Source organism: Crotalus tigris, unplaced genomic scaffold (assembly GCF_016545835.1).
Source record: "Crotalus tigris isolate CLP2741 ecotype Arizona unplaced genomic scaffold, ASM1654583v1 scf7180000024301.445443, whole genome shotgun sequence".
NCBI classification, from domain to species: Eukaryota; Metazoa; Chordata; class Lepidosauria; order Squamata; family Viperidae; genus Crotalus; species Crotalus tigris.
Window position 1 is genome coordinate 382588 of NW_024100473.1, and position 19270 is coordinate 401857.

At 43.3% G+C, this 19270-nt stretch overlaps 1 protein-coding gene across 8 annotated transcripts in view; it reads left to right on the plus strand.

The window, feature by feature from the left end:
• Positions 1-12278, plus strand: part of MAGIX (MAGI family member, X-linked) — a 35225-nt gene extending 22947 nt beyond the window's left edge. For 6 of the 8 annotated variants that reach the window (XM_039324459.1, XM_039324461.1, XM_039324462.1 and 3 more), the window contains 5 exons: positions 949-1098; positions 1322-1404; positions 3952-4095; positions 6842-6980; positions 9442-12278. In XM_039324459.1, the coding sequence (XP_039180393.1) occupies positions 949-1098; positions 1322-1404; positions 3952-4095; positions 6842-6980; positions 9442-9920 (995 nt within the window). In that variant the 3' untranslated portion in view covers positions 9921-12278. Of the gene's footprint in view, positions 1-948; positions 1099-1321; positions 1405-3951; positions 4096-6841; positions 6981-7689; positions 7805-9441 lie in introns of all 8 variants that reach the window. The other 2 variants (XM_039324464.1, XM_039324465.1) reach the window with 2 other exon arrangements.
• The last annotated feature ends 6992 nt before the right edge of the window (positions 12279-19270 follow it).

Sequence of the window (19270 nt, forward strand, 5' to 3'; positions counted from 1 at the left end):
CGGCACTCAGAGCCCTCTCTGTGGGCACGCGCACCATCACTCCAGTCCTAGGCCTTCAGCTGGGTTTTATAAACATCTTTGCGCTTTAGGCCTCTGCCGCCGTGTACAAAACAAAAAGGTTCAAACAATCAGTCAATTTCAACTTCTCATGGAAAAAAAAAAGATCTTGCAAAGTTGGAATTGATTGATTGAACATTTTAGTTCCACCCAGTCTGCTGTTACCATCGCAGCCATGCCCACCCTTGGGCCACACCCACCCAATGGGCCATGCCCACCCAGCACCCGACGATGCATAAGTGGGTTTTGGGTTGCAGTTTGGGTACTCGGTCTCTAAAAGGTTCACCATCACTAGGATAGAACTTTGCATTGTCATGTGATATAGGAACACACACAGCAGCGGCAGTACATCTATACAAATGAATAAAAGTATCATTGAATTGACTACAGTACTGTTCCAGATCTGAAATGGTCGACTGTTTTAAAAAATTTAGCAAGGTTTTCCTTCATCTTCCCTAATTTCTGTTTTTTTTAATGTATTAATGGCTTTAAAAGAAAAAAGGGAACAAACAAGCAAAAAGAAAAAAATTAAACAGAAGTATCTCTAAGTGGTCAGAGGAATTAGCATGATTGTACAGTCAGTGCTCAGTGTATCTTTGATTAGAAATTAATCCTAGAAAATATTAAGTTGTCTATAAGTACATTAAACAGTTTTATTTAACATTGTAAGACTTTAAATGTCTGGGATAAGGGCCCAAATCTTCAGTATTTGTTGTTTAAAATTACAAAAGAAAAAAAAAACCACGACTAAAAGCATTGTAGATAAATGTTAACATCTAGTTTCCTCTTGATCACCCTCCAATGAACGTGCGACATTTATTGACATTTGGAAACAAAATATCTGGGTGGTTGCCCTCCTCATTTACTGATCCATCTACTCTTTCCTCTCAGCCAGTTCCCTGGGGCCCCATCACAAAGAGAGTTCCTCTCATCAGGAAGACACCGGTCTCTTAGCCCGGCTGACCCATAGTGAGGTTGGGAGTGTCTTCCGGCAGGCGGGGACCCGAGTGCGCATGAAAATCCGGAATCGCAAGGAGGCAGGTGAGTGATCACAGGGAGAAATAGGGGAAGAATTGGGGGAAAGGAGACACCAGATGTGGAAAGGGGACACCAGATGTGGAAGTGGAAATCGAGGCCCGAGGAAGGAGGAAGAGGAGGTGGAATAATGGTGCAGGTGGAGGTGATGGGCTGCAGTAAAGACAAAAGGAAACATGGGGTAGTAAATAATCCTTTCCCCAAACTGATTCTGTCCGTTTGCTTCTAGGAGTTTCCAGTGATTTAAACTCTGCTGATATTGAAGTGGGGGAATGTCCATGGAGTCCCAGCTCTCACCTCACTCAGCCTCAGGTATCAGAGAGCCAGAACCCAGCATGGTGATGAGGGTGTGGCCAAGGAAGTTTGGCATGTTAAATTGGCAAAGGGCAGGAGGAAAATAGGGATTGTAGGAGGAGTCTGCTAGCATCTTCTGTGGAGTAAGACAATACATTAAAGGGCGTGAGGTTTCGTAAGCTCTCTTCATTACCATTTGCAAAAAACATGTTTTCTCCACTATAAGTGCTTCTGAGGCTGACACTTTTATTTGCCCCACAACTTAGGAGGACAGCATCTGAGCAAGGGAGCTGCGGTTCATGAAAGTTCATGCCCTTTAATAAAATTGGCCAGTCAGAAAAGGTGCTACTAGACTCTTCTGAGGAAAATAGAGGTGAGACTGAGTTAGAGGTACCTGGAAGGGTTCTTCTGCAGGCTGCCTGTCTTGGGACTTGCTTCATTTCTCCTGCATCGTGCTGGTCCTGCCCATACTGGCCTTTCCACCTCAGGAAGGAAAAACTTCCTGACAGTTAGAACAATTAACCAGTGGAACAACCTGCCTCCAAAAGCAGTGAATGCTCCAACACTGGAAGTTTTTAAGAAGAAACTGGACAGCCATTTGTCCGAAATGATACAGGATTTCCTGCCTGAGCAGGGGGTTGGACTAGATAACCTCCAAAGTCCTTTCCAACTTTATTATTATTATTAGCTCTCTTCGTGCCACAGGCCCACCTCTTCCTCCATGGCCAATGACTGCCACCATCTGAGAGAAGGGGTAGAACAAGATGCCCATCTGCCAGCCAGTCAGGAGATTCAGAAGAGATGACAGGTCAACCTGGTAGATGAGTTGGATGGTACCTGTATTTCTTCAGAGAGGGAACAGTAGAGTAGGTGTGAGGGAAAATAGCAGAGTGGATTGATCAAGGTGTTGGAGCATGTGTTCCTCTTGTAGTAGGAAGTAATAATTCTATGTTGTTCTTAAAAAAGTAGAATAGCAAGTGAACACAAAGAGATGCAGGACATCAAAAGAGGGGGCGCTAAAAAAAGGTGTAAGAGGAGGTATCCAAAGTCAAGGTGATGACCTCATCTCTTTGTATCCAATCCACACCTGTGTTTTGCATGAAGAGGGGCAGGCCTTGAGCTGCACAACCACTATCTTCCTCTGCGGATGACCATGAAGAGAGTTGTTAAATGCCACTGAACTAGCATAGATTTCTTCTAAAGATTCATTAAAACTTAAGAATCTAATGGAAGCACCATAAATGTTTTCTGTTAGTTGGGCTAAAAATCTAACAACCTGTTTTACACATTTAGCATGTTCCATTGAGTCCAAGACACTGTGTAGACACTTGGATTTTTTAACTCAGTTTGTTTCTAGGAATCTATTACATTTTTAAATGAGAAATCCAAATTTCTGGCTCAGCTTTCCCCAGCTTGATTCCTTTCAAATGTTTGGAATCCACTATTCCTGGAAGTTTGGATATTCCCAATTCATCTGAAAGTATACACTGGGGAAGGCTAAGATGACTTATAGACAGACAGACATGGAGGCTTGCTAGCTGCTGCTGGTCAGGCAACAGGAGGTTGGGAATGGCTCTGCAAACTCTGTAATCAGTCAAACACAATTTATTCCCCTGGTTGGCCTTTGTGGTCCCTAGTTAATTGTAAGGAATGCTTGTCCCTTTATTTGCGGTGGACCAGAATGTGTCTTTAGAGCTCAATCACTTCCTCGTTACATTGGTTGAATATTGTTTTCCTTTTGTGTTGCATGAGGCAGAAAAGCCAATGGGTGTGATTTAATAAAGGGTATTAAAGTTGTTATCCTTTAATTCCGATCAGATCTTATTCATAGTGAAGGAACTCATAGTCATTTGTGTTCAATTGTGATCCAGCTCAGATGCCTTAGTATTGTTCACATATGACTCCAGTATTAAATGATTATTGAGAGTGCACCTCAACCAATCTAGAATCTTTTAAGGTCGAGGCAGGTATTTTTAAAACAACAAATTGGTAAAATGAAAACATAATGCTGTTGCCACAGATGACATTCTTTTCCATTTTAAAGCACACCAAATTGTATTTTTCACTATATTCAGTTCTCACAATCCTGCTGGGAATAATCAGATGAGATACAATATCTGTGAGGTGGGTTCTAGCCTAGTGTTTCTCAGCATCTTTAAGATGAATAGACTTCAACTCCCAGAATTCCCCAGAATGCTGGCAATGGCAAAACTCTCCTGATACGTTGCGCGATGTCACCTGATGTTGTGAGGTTGACATGTCTGTTCTAGCCTATTTTCAGTACAGCAATAACTTTAGAAACATTTTTTTTTATTTTGAAAGATGTAACTACTGGTACCTCCATGATTTTTTCTTGAGTACAGACAATGTGTCATTACCTATGTATTGAATGTTTCTTGTGAATGTACAGATTACAGGATACTTCAGTGGTTTCCATTGCAAGAGATAGTTTGGCCCCTAAAATAGTTTTCTTATTTACATAGTTTTTCTGTGGTTGCTGTTGTTTTAAGAAAGGACATTGGCTCAGCCGTCTTCTCTGGATTGTGATCTCTCCCTGCTCCACAGGAGTCTGGCCAATATTCCGTGGAACTGCTACGAGGGCCCAGTGGCTTCGGATTCAGTCTAAGGGGCGGAAGTGAATATAATATGGACATCTACGTCTTAGCTCTTATGGAAGGTGGGCCAGCCCAGCAATGTGGCAAGATTCAGGTATGTGATGTTCTCAGGAAATGAGCACCAATGCAAAGTTGCTGAGGCCAGGCAGATGTGAATTGGTTTAGAAAACTTATTAAGACTTGCAGACAAAAATGACTTTCTCGCTCACACATCCCCGAAACTTTAGCTGTTGTACAATCTAGCATTCTAGAACATAGGCTGGATAAAGCAGAGCAGATAGCCTTCCAGTTTATATTACCTGGCAAGGGAACATATGTATAGTATCTAGCTCTAATAATGTAAGTTATTATACATGAGTTTTCCCTGGTGCCCATCATTTGTCAAAAGAAAAAAAAATTCCCAGAATTTTCCATCCAGATGAGCCATTACAGATCATTCTGGCAGTTGAAGTTCACACATCTGGAGGGTGCCAAAATTGAGGAAGGCTACTATAAATTGTATGGCATCATGCAATAAAATTCTTTTTTTCCTCTCCTCCTTCCATTTTCCTTTTCTCCATTCTTCCAAAAGACACTCGTAACATAGCCAGCTATTTTAGCCATATTCATTCAACCCAAACAACCAAGCTCAGATTAACAACAAGGAGTCCACCAATTCAGACCATTTATCTGAGCTTCAGTTCCTTTAGACCCCATTTGTTCTTCCTTAGCATGTAAAACACTGAAACAGTTTAAGGCACCCATATAACTCTGTGCTTGTACACCGGCATATTTCCCAATTTTCTTCAAACAAAAAGGGATGTCAGCCGCTGGGTGAGATCATCAGACAGCATGGGGTGAGGTTTCATCAGTATGCTGATGATACCCAGCTATATATCTCTTCCCCGAGCTCTCTCAGTGAAGCGGCTGATGTGATGGGCCGTTGCCTTGAAGCCGTGAGGGTCTGGATGGGGGTTAACAGACTCAGGCTCAATCCTGACAAGACCGAGTGGCTTTGGATGTTGCCTCCCAAGTATCATGTTAATTGTCCAGTGTTGACTCTAGCAGGGGAAAATATACCCCCTTCGGAGCAGGTTCGCAACTTGGGTGTCCTCCTTGATCCACAGCTGAAATTGGAACATCATTTGATGGCTGTGGCTGGGAGGACCTTTGCACAAGTTCGTCTGTTGCACCAGTTGCAACCCTACCTGGACGGGGAGGCTCTCCTTACAGTCACTCATGCTCTTGTCACCTCACGCCTGGACTACTGCAACGCGCTCTACATGGGGCTACCCTTGAAAAGTATTCGGAGACTACAGTTGGTCCAGAATGCAGCCACGCGAGTGATAGTGGGTGTTCCTTGGTACACCCACGTTACACCTATCCTCCGTGAGCTGCACTGGTTGCCTATTGGTCTCCGGGTCCAATTCAAGGTGTGGGTTATTACCTTTAAAGTTCTATATGGCTCAGGGCCAGGCTATTTGCGAGACCGCCTACTACCTCATAGTTCCCTTCGTCCGGTTAGATCCCACAGGCTGGGCCTCCTTCAGGTTCCGTCGGCCAAGCAGTGCCATTTGGCAGGGCCATGGGGAGGGTTTTCTCTGTGATGGCGCCCACGTCTTGGAACCAGCTCCCCCCGGAGATTAGGACCGCTCCCACCCTGTTGGTTTTCCGCAAGCTGCTTAAGACCTGGCTTTTCCGGCAGGCCTGGGGTTTATAAAATCTGACCCCTGGATGAATGTTATTGTATTGTTTGTTTTGTTAATTTATATTGTGTTTTTATTGTTAGCCGCCCAGAGTCCTGCGGGAGTGGAGCGGTCTATAAATTTTAATAAATAAATAAATAGCAGTTCCCATCTCTGATGTGGACCGTAAGCAGAACTTCTTTTTTTTTTTTGAGGATTACCACTATAACATCCTTTATCATACCAAAGCATGCAAGTCCTTGAAGCTAATTTGGATTTTTAAAAACTTATACTTTTCTTTTAATAGATGGAATATATATTGCTGGGTACCTAGAACTGAATAAATACATAACAAATATATAACCTTCATTTACTCAATTCACATTTGGTCACTTTTCATTATTACTTCTAACACAATATTCACCAACCAAATACAAAAGCTGGCTCGTGTGCCCTTACTAGCAACAGCAGCAGCTTCAAAAGTAACAGCTTAATAGCCCCCCACATAGCTATCAAATGATTGATAGCACTTGATCAGATTCTCTTCTTTTACGATAGCACTGGACAATCCATGTGTATATTTAATGGTGTAATGTGAAGTTTCACCTTAAGAATGTGATTTGTGAGTTAGTTTCTAATCTTATCTCAGCCATACCCAGTTCCAACCTTTCCTTATCACCGCTTAGCAATTTTAAGGAGGTAATTATTCCACAAGTTTCCATCTGAAATACAAGGGTAATATGCTTGCCTTCCCAATGTATTCTAGAATAATTTTGCAATAAGCAAAACAGTCTGAGCTCTCTGTAAATACGACTGTGAATATTTAATACACACAAGAAGTTCATATCCAGCGCTGAATCTGACAAAAATATACAGGTTGTCCTTGTTTAGTGACCACAATCGGGACTAGCAACTCTGTTGTCCAGCAGTGAAACTGCAACTGCACGACCTAAAACTGCTTTACAGACCCGTGAAGGTCATAAATGTGAGCATTGATTGAAAGTTGTTGTTTTTTCCCCATCACTGTTGCAATGACAACTACCTGTTCTACTGTAGCTCTCAACATTTGTTACTAAAAGTTTGGAAATATATAGAGATGCTTTGGGAAAAACTCGGCACACACCCACAATCCGTTTGTGGGGATGGTGGCTTTTTCATGCTAAAACACTGTGACAGGTGAGCGACCAGCTGGTGGAAATCAACGGGGAGTCCACAGCAGGAATGACGCATGCTCAGGCGGTGGAACATATCCGCAGTGGTGGGAGCCGAATACGACTGGTGCTGAAGAGGGGCAATGGATTCATTCCTGACTATGGTACGTCCGTGCCTCGCCTCCTCTCTTCCCTTCCTTCTTTAAATAAGAAATCATCTGCTTTGCGCTAAATAGCCTGCTAATGCAGGGGCTGGGGGGGACTATGGCCCTTCTGTGACTTGTGGACTTCAATTTCCAGAATTCCTGAGTTGAAGTCCACAAGTCATAAAGGGGCCATCGTTCCCCACCTTTGTGCTAATGCAACAAAGGCGTAGGTTCCAGTCTAGAGAGGTTGACCTACAATGTCCCTTTTTTGACCTTATTCTTTATTGAACGGCAGGATATTCTGGTGATTCTTACTCCAGAAATAAGCAGAGGGAGAAGAGGGCATTAGCCTATCTGACTTAAGAGAGGAGTTACAATCTAGAGCAACAGATTGTGCAATTAGTGTCTCCCTCCCAAAAGCCTCTTTAGCTGCCTCTTTCCTTTGAAGGACCTTTGCAGGAGCAGATTTTGGGTCTTCAATATTCACCCCTCTCTTCTCTTCTTTTTTTCTTTCCTGCCCCGTCGCCCTTCGTATGTCCAACCCTCCATGCACTAACCCTAACCCGCACATGATACTGTCTGATTCCCTCTTCCCACCTAATCTGTGCCAACTTCATCTTAACCTTTCTGGTCTGTGATTGGCTTCATACCACCCCCCTGCCTTCCTGATCTGTGCTGGCCTTGTGATTCTCCTGCCACTTCCTCACCCCCACCCCCACCCCCAAAGTCTCTATCTGTCTCCGCCCCACAGGGCAGCTGCTGGCCAGCCTGGCTCTCTGCGTGACCAACTCCCCCCGGGGGGAGCCCTGCTTCTGCCTCGTGGGACGGGTCGAACATAAATGGTGGGTGCCCAGCCCCCCCAGTGGGACCAACCCTACCACTCCGCCACTCCCCATCTCTTCCTTGGTTTCCTAGGGAATCACATCTAAACTAGTATGTGATAAAGAGAGCGCCCATATCTTTCTGTAGGGGAAGATGATCCTATTGAAGCCAGCCCTCATTCCCCTGATTCCCTTCCCCCATTTAATATCTGCCCTTAGTCTCCCCGATTTCTTTCCTTAGCTATATCCCAAAGAAACTTATTCCCAACACTTGTGTATTCTAAAATTCTGCATAGCAATAGAAAAAGAGCAATAAACCACTCGAGAAGACAGATGTGATATTTTTAGGCAGCGGAGTTCATTTGGAAGAGTGCATTGCAGTCTGATTAAACTTATTTCTCCTCTTTCCAGACAGAGCTTTAAAAATACCTGCTTTTTATGTTAGCAACAAAAGCTCCAATGCTGATTAGCGATGTTAAAAAAAAAAACATGATTGCCCAGGTTTCTGTGCCGAAATCAATTTTTAGAATAAATTTACCATCAGTTCTAGAGTTTGCTTGCTTTTAAAGCAACTTTCTAGTCATTAGAATTGGGGAGATCAGATTTACCAGGTTTAGGGCAAATAGTAGATAACATCTTCAAAAATAAAGGATAGGATTTGAAGAAGCTAGGACAACAGGGCCCTGCATTAAAGATTGATCAATAGAAACAATTAAGTTTTTTTTTTTGTAATGCAGAAGTTTGATACCGTATTTTATACTGTGCCCCATAGCTATCATTGCTTGTAATTACGCCCTCCTTTTCAATTTTTTCACTGGTTTATTTGGAATTCATTTTCCATGTATTAGTATGTTATGAAATATAATCACATTTCCTCACACACACTAAAATGTGCCATGCCCATTAAGAACCTCAATTTCTAGAAATCTCTCTGCAACCCATCTAAAGCAGACATGATCTGACAAGAGATCTGTGTTGGCTCCCCAAGGCAGACATTTGGTAGAACGTTATTGATAGTGCCCTTCTGACATGCCAAGGACCAGAAGGCAGCTGCGATTCTTTGACATATCCTTCTTGGGCCCTTTGACATATTGCCCACCATCATAGTTGAATGAATCTCTTTAAATTGACCAGGGAAATCATTTCCAAAGATCAAATTCCGATCCGGACAGAATTAACCTATGGGTTTTCTAGAGACAAGTATTCTGGAAATCAGAGAGCAAATGGCCTCTTGGAATAGCCCAGGAAACAGTTGTTCCTTCTGAAAGTTCAGAGGAAGGGTATTCCTTAGCAACATCTTGAATAGTCAAGACTTGTAAATAGTAGATATGATTGCCAACCACTGAACATTTGAGTCTATCTGTTCGGCCAATAAACTATATTCTGCCAGAAAAGTAATCCTGAGGTACCTAAGAATCTAGTAAAGTCCAGATTTTGCCCTGGCTTCACCCTACCAATAGTTCTCTACCAATAGCTGCCTACCCCGGTTCAACTTTTATTTGGTCTGGACTAGAATGTCACTATAATCTAATATCAACCAATACTTAGAGAGTAGAGAGTTTGCAGTAGCAGTTGGTTCTTTGAGGCCTGTCCTATCCGCTCTTTCTTCAAACCAAATCTGTTTAGTTCTACTCACTGGTCTCCTGTTTTTTTCCTAGATCGTGTGTTCAGCCAGAGCTCCATCAAGACGCAGCAGGTGCTGGAGGCTGAGGACAAAGCCAGGCACCGGCACAGGAAACCAAACCGGTCCCTGGTCCCCCAGAATGTGGGACAGAACCTCGGCGATGGAGATGACAGAGAGGCAGCGCTCTGCAACATCAGGCAGCAGCTCCCCAAACCCCACCAGTCTGGCCAATTGCACCAGACCTCCAGCAAAGCTCAGGGAGAGGAAGAGGAGGACAGAGAACAGGGTTGGAGGCCTCATAAGCAGGGAACGAATGGGGAGAGTGACAAGCTACTTTCTCCCCGGCCTAGCAGGAAATTGCGGTCAGACTTGGTCCCTGGGCCTTGGCTAGTACCCAGTAAGGAGCGACTGTCCCGGGCCCTCTGGGGGGTTTGTATGGGCCAAGGAGAGGAAGAAGTACAAAAGGGCAACCCAGGGAGAGGGAAGGGCATGGAGGTCAAGAGACGGAGTTAAGCCAAGCGACGTTGGGCTCAGTACAATCATGTTAAGATCTACACAGTGCCTGGCAGCGATTAGTGGCACTGGCCATCTCCGTTTGGATTAGGCCATATTCTCCTTTCCAGTGTTTGTTTTTGTTCAGAGTCTTCTCCTCCATTCATACTATGCAAAGGTGTTTTTCATTTTGCTCTCCCCATCCCATTTCCTCACAACCACACTATGCAATGATAGCTTTCAGAAGCCACTTTGTGCAGTTCTCCTGGAATTGGGCCACGGAATTTTCTATTCTCTGGCCGCCATTCCCTTTTCCCAAGAACTGTGATAGTGTTTCCATGGCTACAATTGGCAACCATTTGCGGCCTGCAGCTTTCTGATGCAGTGCTTTTGAAACAACATTGGTAGAAACCCTGGGCTCCTGAGGTCCATCAGGTGTTTCTCCAATGAGGAGACCGCTATTAGCAGGTGAGTTACCTGCGGAGCAGTTTAGTGCTCATTTTGTTCTGCCCAAGGTAGATTTTGGAACGTCTGCAGAATATTCTGCAGCCTACAGGGATTCCAAGGTCCAGTTCAGTGAATTTGCATGGAGTTGGGCTTAAGAGTTACTCTATCCTACAAACATGCCCTAGGTTCACCTGTAACAGCCTTCTGGAGGGAAACTGAATAGGTGGGTATCCCAAAGATGCTTTTTCACGAGGCAACTGGACTTTCTTGCTTTTCTTTGAAGTAGGTGGGTATTTTGTTACGAATTCTGCTGTTGCATATTAAGTTTCCACTGATTAATCATTTTCTGATTTCTCAGGAAGTCTGTGGAGCAGCCTTACCTAGCCTGGTATTTTCCAAATGTGCCGGAACATGAGAATTCCTAATGGTGGGGAGTACAAAACTTTAAACATCTAGCGGGCACCAATAAAGGAAGGCTGTTCAGGTGTCCTTCCCTCCCTCTCTTACCTTTCATGACCATGCAGTAGAGGGATTGCTGCCGCTGCCACCACCATCCACCCACCCACCCTCTCTCCATCCGATAGAGCACAATGACTCTTTTTCCTGCAGTGGCCTGCAATGCTCTTTGTCCGTTCTGCTCCCCTGGTCACTCAAGCTGTGAACTACATAGGCTGGGGTAACTTTTTCTCCTCAGCCACCCAGAAGGCAGTTACGTTCTCTACTCTGCTAGAGACAGCCATAGCCAATGAATGAGCATGAAACCACCTGTGTGCATAAAGTGAACTTTGTGTGTTGGAGGGGATTCCTATCAGCCTGTGCCCCTCTGGTTCGATTGCCAGCCAGCAGGCAGTTTCAGCATGCCTCAGCCAGTCGCAGGTGCACCATGGGCCTATTAGTCAGCACGGTTTGTTTGGTTTCTGTGTTGTGCGTTTCCATGCTGAAAAAGCATAGCAGGTGTGGAGTTTCTCTTGGCAAAGGATTGTGGCAAGAGGAAGTTAGATAAATCATCTCTAACATCTCCCGAACAGGAAGTGCAGTGTCAGTAAAAGCAAGAGAGAAAAAAAATTGATCTGAACTACTTGATTGACAATCCGTTGCTTCTCATCAGCTCCATTGTTCACCACTCAGTTCCTTCCCTTGAGGTAGAAGACTCATCACAGCATACTGGGGAGGTTGGATGTTGGCCCAAGCTTTAGACATGCAGGCATACAATTTTGCCTTGTGCTCTCTCTCTCTCTCTCCCGGGACGTGGGAGATATCATGTGCATTGCATGTAGCGTGCAAACATGATCCAATGTGAAATGTGCATGTATCTGCAAGATGCATCTAGATGAACATTTGGCTGGGCTTGTGCTTCACAAAGTTCAGGAATCACTCATGGGTACATGCAGATCCATGTTGCTTTGCATGCCAAAGCCATGATGCATCTAAGAACACAATTGAATTGCATACAGAAGGCACACCATGCAAGGTTTCAGAAGCTAGCTATCATGCAATGCTGCCACCCACATTTCCTGTGCAAAGAAATGCTAGATTACAAATCTGGATGGAAACCACATCCCTCAAGCCCAGTAGGGTCTGGTTCTGTAGTGCATTTGCAGAAATTGGCTGTTTTAGTGAATGACGAGTCTGAAATTCACCCACAGAGTCAAGTAACAAACAACATGGGCTTGGTGGCCTATCCTTAGAAGATCTTCTGGAATGAAACACTGAAGCTGGTTCTTCTGCTGGTTGTAGACACACAAGTGACTTGACAGGGTCAAACAGGGTCAGGGTTTCTAACTTTGCAGGTGCCTTTTTGGCTTTTTAACTGGCGATGGAAAGACAGTAAGGAAGCAGCTTTAGTGCAGTGCAGTTATGGAAAGCAAATTATTTTTTAAAAGTAAATCTTATAATAATTATTATACATTAAAAACATTCTGATTTTTAAAAGTGCTTTTGTTGGCTTGCTTTTGCTTCTAGAAACTGTATATTCTGAATCAGCAAACATTCTTTTTAAGGTTTGAAAATCAGTACTTGCTTCTAGTGAACTTGTTGTAGCATGGCCTGGATAAGATGTCCTGCACAGACAAAAAGAAAATATAATTCTTTGGTGTTCAGTCAACTAATGGGAACAGATACATCTGCGTTGGCACAAATGATCCTGCTGCTTGTGGGAATGTGCATCTGCATTAATTACGTTTGCAGAAAGCCATTTTGCTGCACAGGTTTCTGGATGATTCAGGTTGACTGGGACTCCTATGCACACAAGCATCCTATCTGGATGTCTACTGTGTTAATTTTTCTGCTCGATGAAAACCAACCCATAACAAAATTTGGATTCATTCTATCTATTGAGGTAAGCATTTTCCAAGACTCTGCACTATCATAGTGTAAAAATATACAGCATCTTGCTACCACCAGTTCTATTTTAAAGACGTACAGCCCCTGAACCTGTGAAATGGACCCTAGAATCTAAACATCATGCAGATATGGACAACAATAAAAGGGCAGTAGTGTACAGGATTTCAAATAGTGATGGATAGAGCTTCTGCTTGCACAATTCTTCACCTTTCTCAATAGAAGAAGCAAAATGCATCAAGCACAATATACATACACGTTCCGAAGTCTTGACACAAAATCTAGGCAGAAGAATTGGTACAGATGCATCCTGGAGATTTGCCTCTATCCCTGTACAGTGAAACCTACCTGGTCAAGATGCTCTCACAGCTTTGGAGATTGACCTGTAGCTCACAGCCCAGCTGCAAAGTCTAAAAATCAAGTTATGTACATAGGGCTAACACAGGTTCTTCTTTCCTTTGCTGCCCTAGATAAAAGAGTTTTCTTCCACCAGGAGTATGCATATGCAATTAACTTAGCTTTCAGTGGCTAGCAGTTGGCAAGAGATTTTTTTTCTTCCTGACCCCATGGGAAACACTTGTGTCTTCTTGGGATCCTCCCTTTTTGCTGCAGAACCCAGTGCCTTGGGTAGTCCATGGGGGGAATGAAGGCTCTGAATGTTTATTCACTGGAATAGAAGGAGACTTAACCAGAGGAAAAAGCATCCAATATACCTCCATGCACCTCTCAAAACAGAAACAACGTTTATCCAGGATGTTTGCTTAACTGATAAAAATGTGGAAACCATGACAGTTGCTTCATACGTTTTGATAGGCAGACCTTCTGGAATGAAATCAACAACATGTGAGGTGCCAGTAAAGTGAGCAACTACAATTTCCTGAGAAGGCATAATTTGGAAGGGTCTTCCCAGAGTCTAAAGTGATTCCACTGATTTGAGTTTTGAATAATTTTATTACTTTATGACAGCTTTGCCCAAATTGCTGTTCCTTAAATGTAATGGAATGCAAGTTTTATGTTGCCTAGCCAGCAGCTGGTATATTCTACCAACAGTAAATCTCCTTATGAAAACAGTCAACCTGCTATTTCAAGCCGCAATGCTGGTGGATTTGTCATGGGGAAAGCCTTCAGCCTACCACATCACAGATGGTTCATCCAGCATAGATTTACATGAAGGGTGGTGGGTAATGTGTACATTTCAGGAAACTGATACAAGAAAGGAGAGTTTCTGAAAGGGAGCTAAAGGGAGTGTCCCCTCAGGGCTCTTTGCTGATATGGTTTCTTGATGGATACAGTTCTACTGTCATCGTTCTTTGCCTTTTTAAGAAGGCTGCAGAGTAAATGGTCCCAATAGGTGACAACATCTGGCCGTTTTTGCCTAGTAGTAGCCTTGTGGGAAATCCAAATAAGAAGCATAACAATGAACACCGGCTCTTATCTTTTTTCGTAAGGTTACTTTAACAGAATCTTGTTAGTCTAAAAGTATTTTTCCCCTCATTTCCTATTACTTTCTGGAAAATTAGGGAGGGTCCCTTCTGAAATGCTTCCCAGGCTCTTTTTCCTTCTGGGGACTGAGATACCTTTTGCATCGCTTCCTCCTGTCTCCCATGGCCATTCCCACAAATCCTCACACTTCGGCCATGTTTAATATTGGGATAGAGGTACAATCTAAAACTCTCAAGGTACATTAAATTAAACTGGGAAGTTAAAAGCATCTCAGAAAATGATGCTCAATCACTACGAGAGAAGTCTATTCTATTGGCTTTTGAAAGCCAATAGAATAGACTCTCTTGAATAGAGTCTAATTCTATTGGCTTTCAAAAGCCAATAGGAATTGTCCAGGCTGTCTCTGCCCTGCTGAGCCCACCAAAAGTCCCATTCTGCAAACGGTGCTGCACCAGTTGAGTAGTCCTCGACTTACGACCGGTTGAGTAGTCCTTGACTTACGACCAGTTGAGGGTCGCGGCATTAAAAAGGTTGAGAACCACTGTACTAAAGATACCTGTATACCAAACACAAACAGTTCACTGTTCTTTGAAAAGTATTCAAATGTTTTTCCAACATTAGGCCACCAGTGCTACTCTCTAATAGCTGGGCTGGACCCAGAAAGTTAAAAGTTGGAAGACTCAACTTTCTCTTCCCAAAGCCCTCTACATCTATGTACCTCCTGTCTTAGGGCTGTTTTTACCATGAATTTGATGCCATCAAAACACGCTCAATTCCCAGACTGCTTTGACAAATGCTCATCATCCTGGCTTTTCTCCAGCAATAATCCACAGCACTTTTAAGGGCAGTCTAGTAATCTCTTTGATCCTGTCCAAAGCCTGTACAGTAAATTACCGTTGAAAGCTGTGGGTGAGTTGCAAATAAATACTGCTGGAATGCCAGGAGCTACAGGACTCTGATACAGAATTAACAGACCAGCTGCTCTTGGGAGGACATCTACCTGGAGATCATTTGTCCACTTAGGCAGTGCTTCAACATTTGCAGTTGGAGGAAATACTGCAAAAGACACTACATTTCAAAAGTGCTGTCCTCCTTCAAAGGAAGTGAAACCTTTGTCAGCTGGTCTATGACTATTCAAGGGTTCATGGCAGTGATAGCTGGCATACGCAGCAATTAATAAACAGAGTTTCTACAAAATCTTGAACTACCAACTAGCCAATTATACTGCAATTCATCATGCTGACGTATCTGGTGGGGATTTTATAGGATTCAGTGCACTGGAGAAGTCCAGGAAATGCTGTTAGCTGAATAAAACTGGCTTCTGTTGACCATGGGTAGGTATGCTATGAGAACACAACACGCTGCATGGTTTTTCTATTGTATTTTGGAAGTGATTACTAACTGTAACTGTACATTTTACAAAAGGAAAAAAAAACTTACTGAAACTAGGTTACTTCTTGAGTAATTTCTCATCTCGACAACCCTCCTCCATTTTCTTTGTGATCTATTTTTGTTGTTGTTGTTGTCGTTCCTCTGATGCCAATCATTCTCTTTCCCCCTTCTCCTATGCTCACTCAGCAGACTTTTGGGGGACTGCCTGCCAGCCAAGGGCTACTCAATTTCCCTTACCTTTTTATGTCAAAGATGGGGAAGCTGTGGCCCTTTAAAGGTTTCTGCTTTACAACAGGCCAATGTGACTTTTGGAGTTGTGGTTCAGTAGCTGCAGGAGAGGTGCAGGTTCCCTGGTCTATAACTTCTCTGTGGCTTCCTTTCCTCTTTGCAGAAACATTTCCATATAGAAAACTGTATGAAAACTCTTCTGCCTCTCTTCTTTGCAACTGACATTCACTCTACCCAGTCCCATCCCAATGCGCCACTTTCATTTCCGATTGGAGACATCTCCTGTTTTAGAGCAGGGCTTTTCAACCAATGGTATGGGTACCACCTGTGGTACAATGGCACCTGGCAGATGGTACGTGACCATCCTAGAAAAGTAGCGGGGGAGGGGAATGAGCTGAACCAGTGGCAGCACTGCACAAGCCTGAGCGAGAGATGGCTAGAGCTGCAGGGCTGTCAGGGCTCAACGGAAGCACCAGGATCAGCGCCAGGATTCAGCTGGAGCTCGGCGCTGATCCTGGTGCTTCTGCTAAGCCCTGAAGAAGCACCAATCAGCTGGAATGTTGCAGCATCTCCAGGGTCTTGTGATTTACATTCAGATGCTTGGCAACTGATTCATATTTATGACGGTCACAGTGTCCCAGGGTCATGTGAAGTGACCAAAACCTGCTATAACCACCCAGCAGACGGGGGGAATAAAAACCAAACACCCTCCCCCCACCCCACCCCCGCTGTCAATCCTCAACAGAAATGCTCACAACAATGAAAACCTCGGACAGGAAGAAAAGCACCACCGGGCACTGTCTTGCTCAGCTGTGGCTTGGGGGGCACTTTTTTCAGTGCCATTGTAACTTCGAACAGTCACTAGGTGAACTGTTATAAGTCGAGGACTACCTGTACTTTATCACTTTTTTCCTTTTTTGGGGGGGCCATCAAGTTTTTGACAATTTGCTAGGCGATTGGTGGTACTCGGATGTTGCCATATTCTAAAAGTAGTACAATGGATGAAAAGGTTGAAAAGCCCTGTTTTAGAGGTATCCCAACTCAATCCTTGAAAAGGGAGGCTGTCTGTTAAATGTAGTTGACAGTGATAATCAGAGAGAGAAGTTGCTAGATTAAATCCATTCCCAAAACCCACAGATTGCTGAGATCAGAGTGGACACCTTAGGGCAAGGCCAGCCTTTATCATTAGACAAGGTAGCTACCTCAGGCAGCAAATTTGGAAGTGAGGACAGCAATTTAGTTATTTAGCATATTGGGGAGATCTTCTGCCTCCAGCACTAAAATAATTTGGCAGTTTTAAAGGAGTCAGATTATTTGTCCTAAATTGGAAAGCATTATATCTGAAATCTGCAGGCAGAAAGCAAATTAATATTGCTTCTAATATCATAGTTCACATGCTGTGTCATTTACTTTTGGCAATTAGGTGCAAATTAGAACAGAAACCTGCCAGTCTTTTTTTACAATATAGCTAAGCCCAGCTTCATTATACTTGTATTTTCACCCTTCCAGTTTGGCTGTATAAATTAGCCCTTGAAGTTTCAAGAGAAAAACAAGAGTTTCCTCTAGTAACTTTTCCTATACTTAGATATTTTAAAGCTCATGTACCTTCTCTCTGTGCTATTGTAGTTTTGTTTCCTTTGCAATTGGCAAGCTGGAACATGCCTTGCATTCTTGTTTCAATAGAACCTCAGCAGGTATGTTGGGAGCCACCTGCAATCCCGGGATGTCAAGCCAGGTTTGTTTGCCAATAAGCTACAGAACCCAGCAGACCTTCTGAAGATGTTGGATTATGATGCTATCATTTCCGGCCAGCATGCTGGCCCGGAATGAACGAGTAGTCCAGAGCATCTGGAATACTTTAGGAGGGAAAAAAAAACAGAAAGAGGGAACCCTTTCCATTCCTTTTTATTTCCTTTCAGACAGTTAAGACTGCAGAAAGAACACTTGCAACCAGCCTGCCTTCACAATGGAAGATCTGTATATTGCACGGGTCAGAAGGAGGGCTAAAGAAAATATCTGAAGACCCTTCACATCTTGGACATAAAGTGTCCTTTCCTTGGGACGGCACTACAGGGCAGGGCATGCCAAAAGAAGTAGTCACAGGGAGAGTTTTTTTTTTCCCTCGTGCCAGCTGTCTGCTGAACACCTAACTCTCATGTAGTCATGACTGTAGTATTATCACTTAACTTTCTTATCTTCTTTATTCTGCCCTGTCATTAGTGTGATGATGATGGCGGTGATTCTGTTGCTTTGCATGTACTCCTAGAGCAGGGGTAAGCAACCTTGGCTCTTTTATGACTCGTGGACTTCAATTCCCAGAATTCCTGAGCCAGCATGGCTCAGCTTGGAAACCTCTCCCTTTCCCCTCAGCATGGCTGGCTCAGGAATTCTGGGAGTTGAAGTCCACGAGTCATAAAAGAGCCAAGGTTGCCTACCCCTGTCCTAGAGCTACTGCATCAGAGACAAATTCCTTGTGTGCCTAATCACACTTGGACAATAAAGCTATTCTATTCTATTCTATTCTATTCTATTCTATTCTATTCTATTCTATTCTATTATTTTCTATATTCTGTATTCTATTCCTATCTTATCCTTCTAATTTCTTGGTCCTTGACATTGTGAGAACAAGAGCAACAGGTGCAAATAAGCCCAGTTACTAGCATGAATTCCAGGTTAATATAAGAGGCAAGGATGTAACAAATTGCACATAAAATAATAATTTCTTTAATTTAAAAGCCTTTTCCCCTAGTCTAGTAGTGCCAAATTGGGCGGGGGGGAAGGTTGAGGATTTTTTTAAAGTATGGTAAACTCAGGGCATCACTCTATTTGTTTCAGAACAACTCCTGGCTTATTTGGCTATGCTGAAAACTATATGAAAAGGATGGGAGCAATTCATGGAAAAAACATAGTTTTACTAGACTGTGTTAAGTGTGAAAACTACATAAAACTTTGGTGTATACACTAAGGCAATGAACAGGCGCCATGCTGTTATTTGCAAACTTTACAACCCAGAAGTCTCCCACACTACAAATTCTTTAATTCTTGCACAGATGTCCCCTTGGGTAGTTTTTTCAACCAGCCATTACATCTATACTTTCAATGTAGGCGTTGCATACATTCCTATGCCATGATCTTACTCCCTAGAAACATGCATACTGTAGACACATCACCTCACAAATTATTGTGGCTAACCACATCTACCGGTAGGCTATCAATGTTGGGACATCACTAGAGGGCAGAAAAGAAATACAGAAAACCTAATTCTTTGCCGCCATCCTGTGGTCATCCAAATGTTTGTTAGCCCAAATCTGGTACTATACAGTAGTCCAAGAGAGGATCAAAATCAAACAAAATTCCAGATTTGGTGTCCTCTCTTCGATGGTGAAAAAAAGCTGGCATATACTTTGTAGACAAGTAGCTTCCGGAAAAATAATGGACCCTTATTTTTATTTCAGAGAATGTGCTTCAGAGTTTAAAATTCTGCTTCAATTACCATCCATTTCTCTGTTCCTGCTCACCTG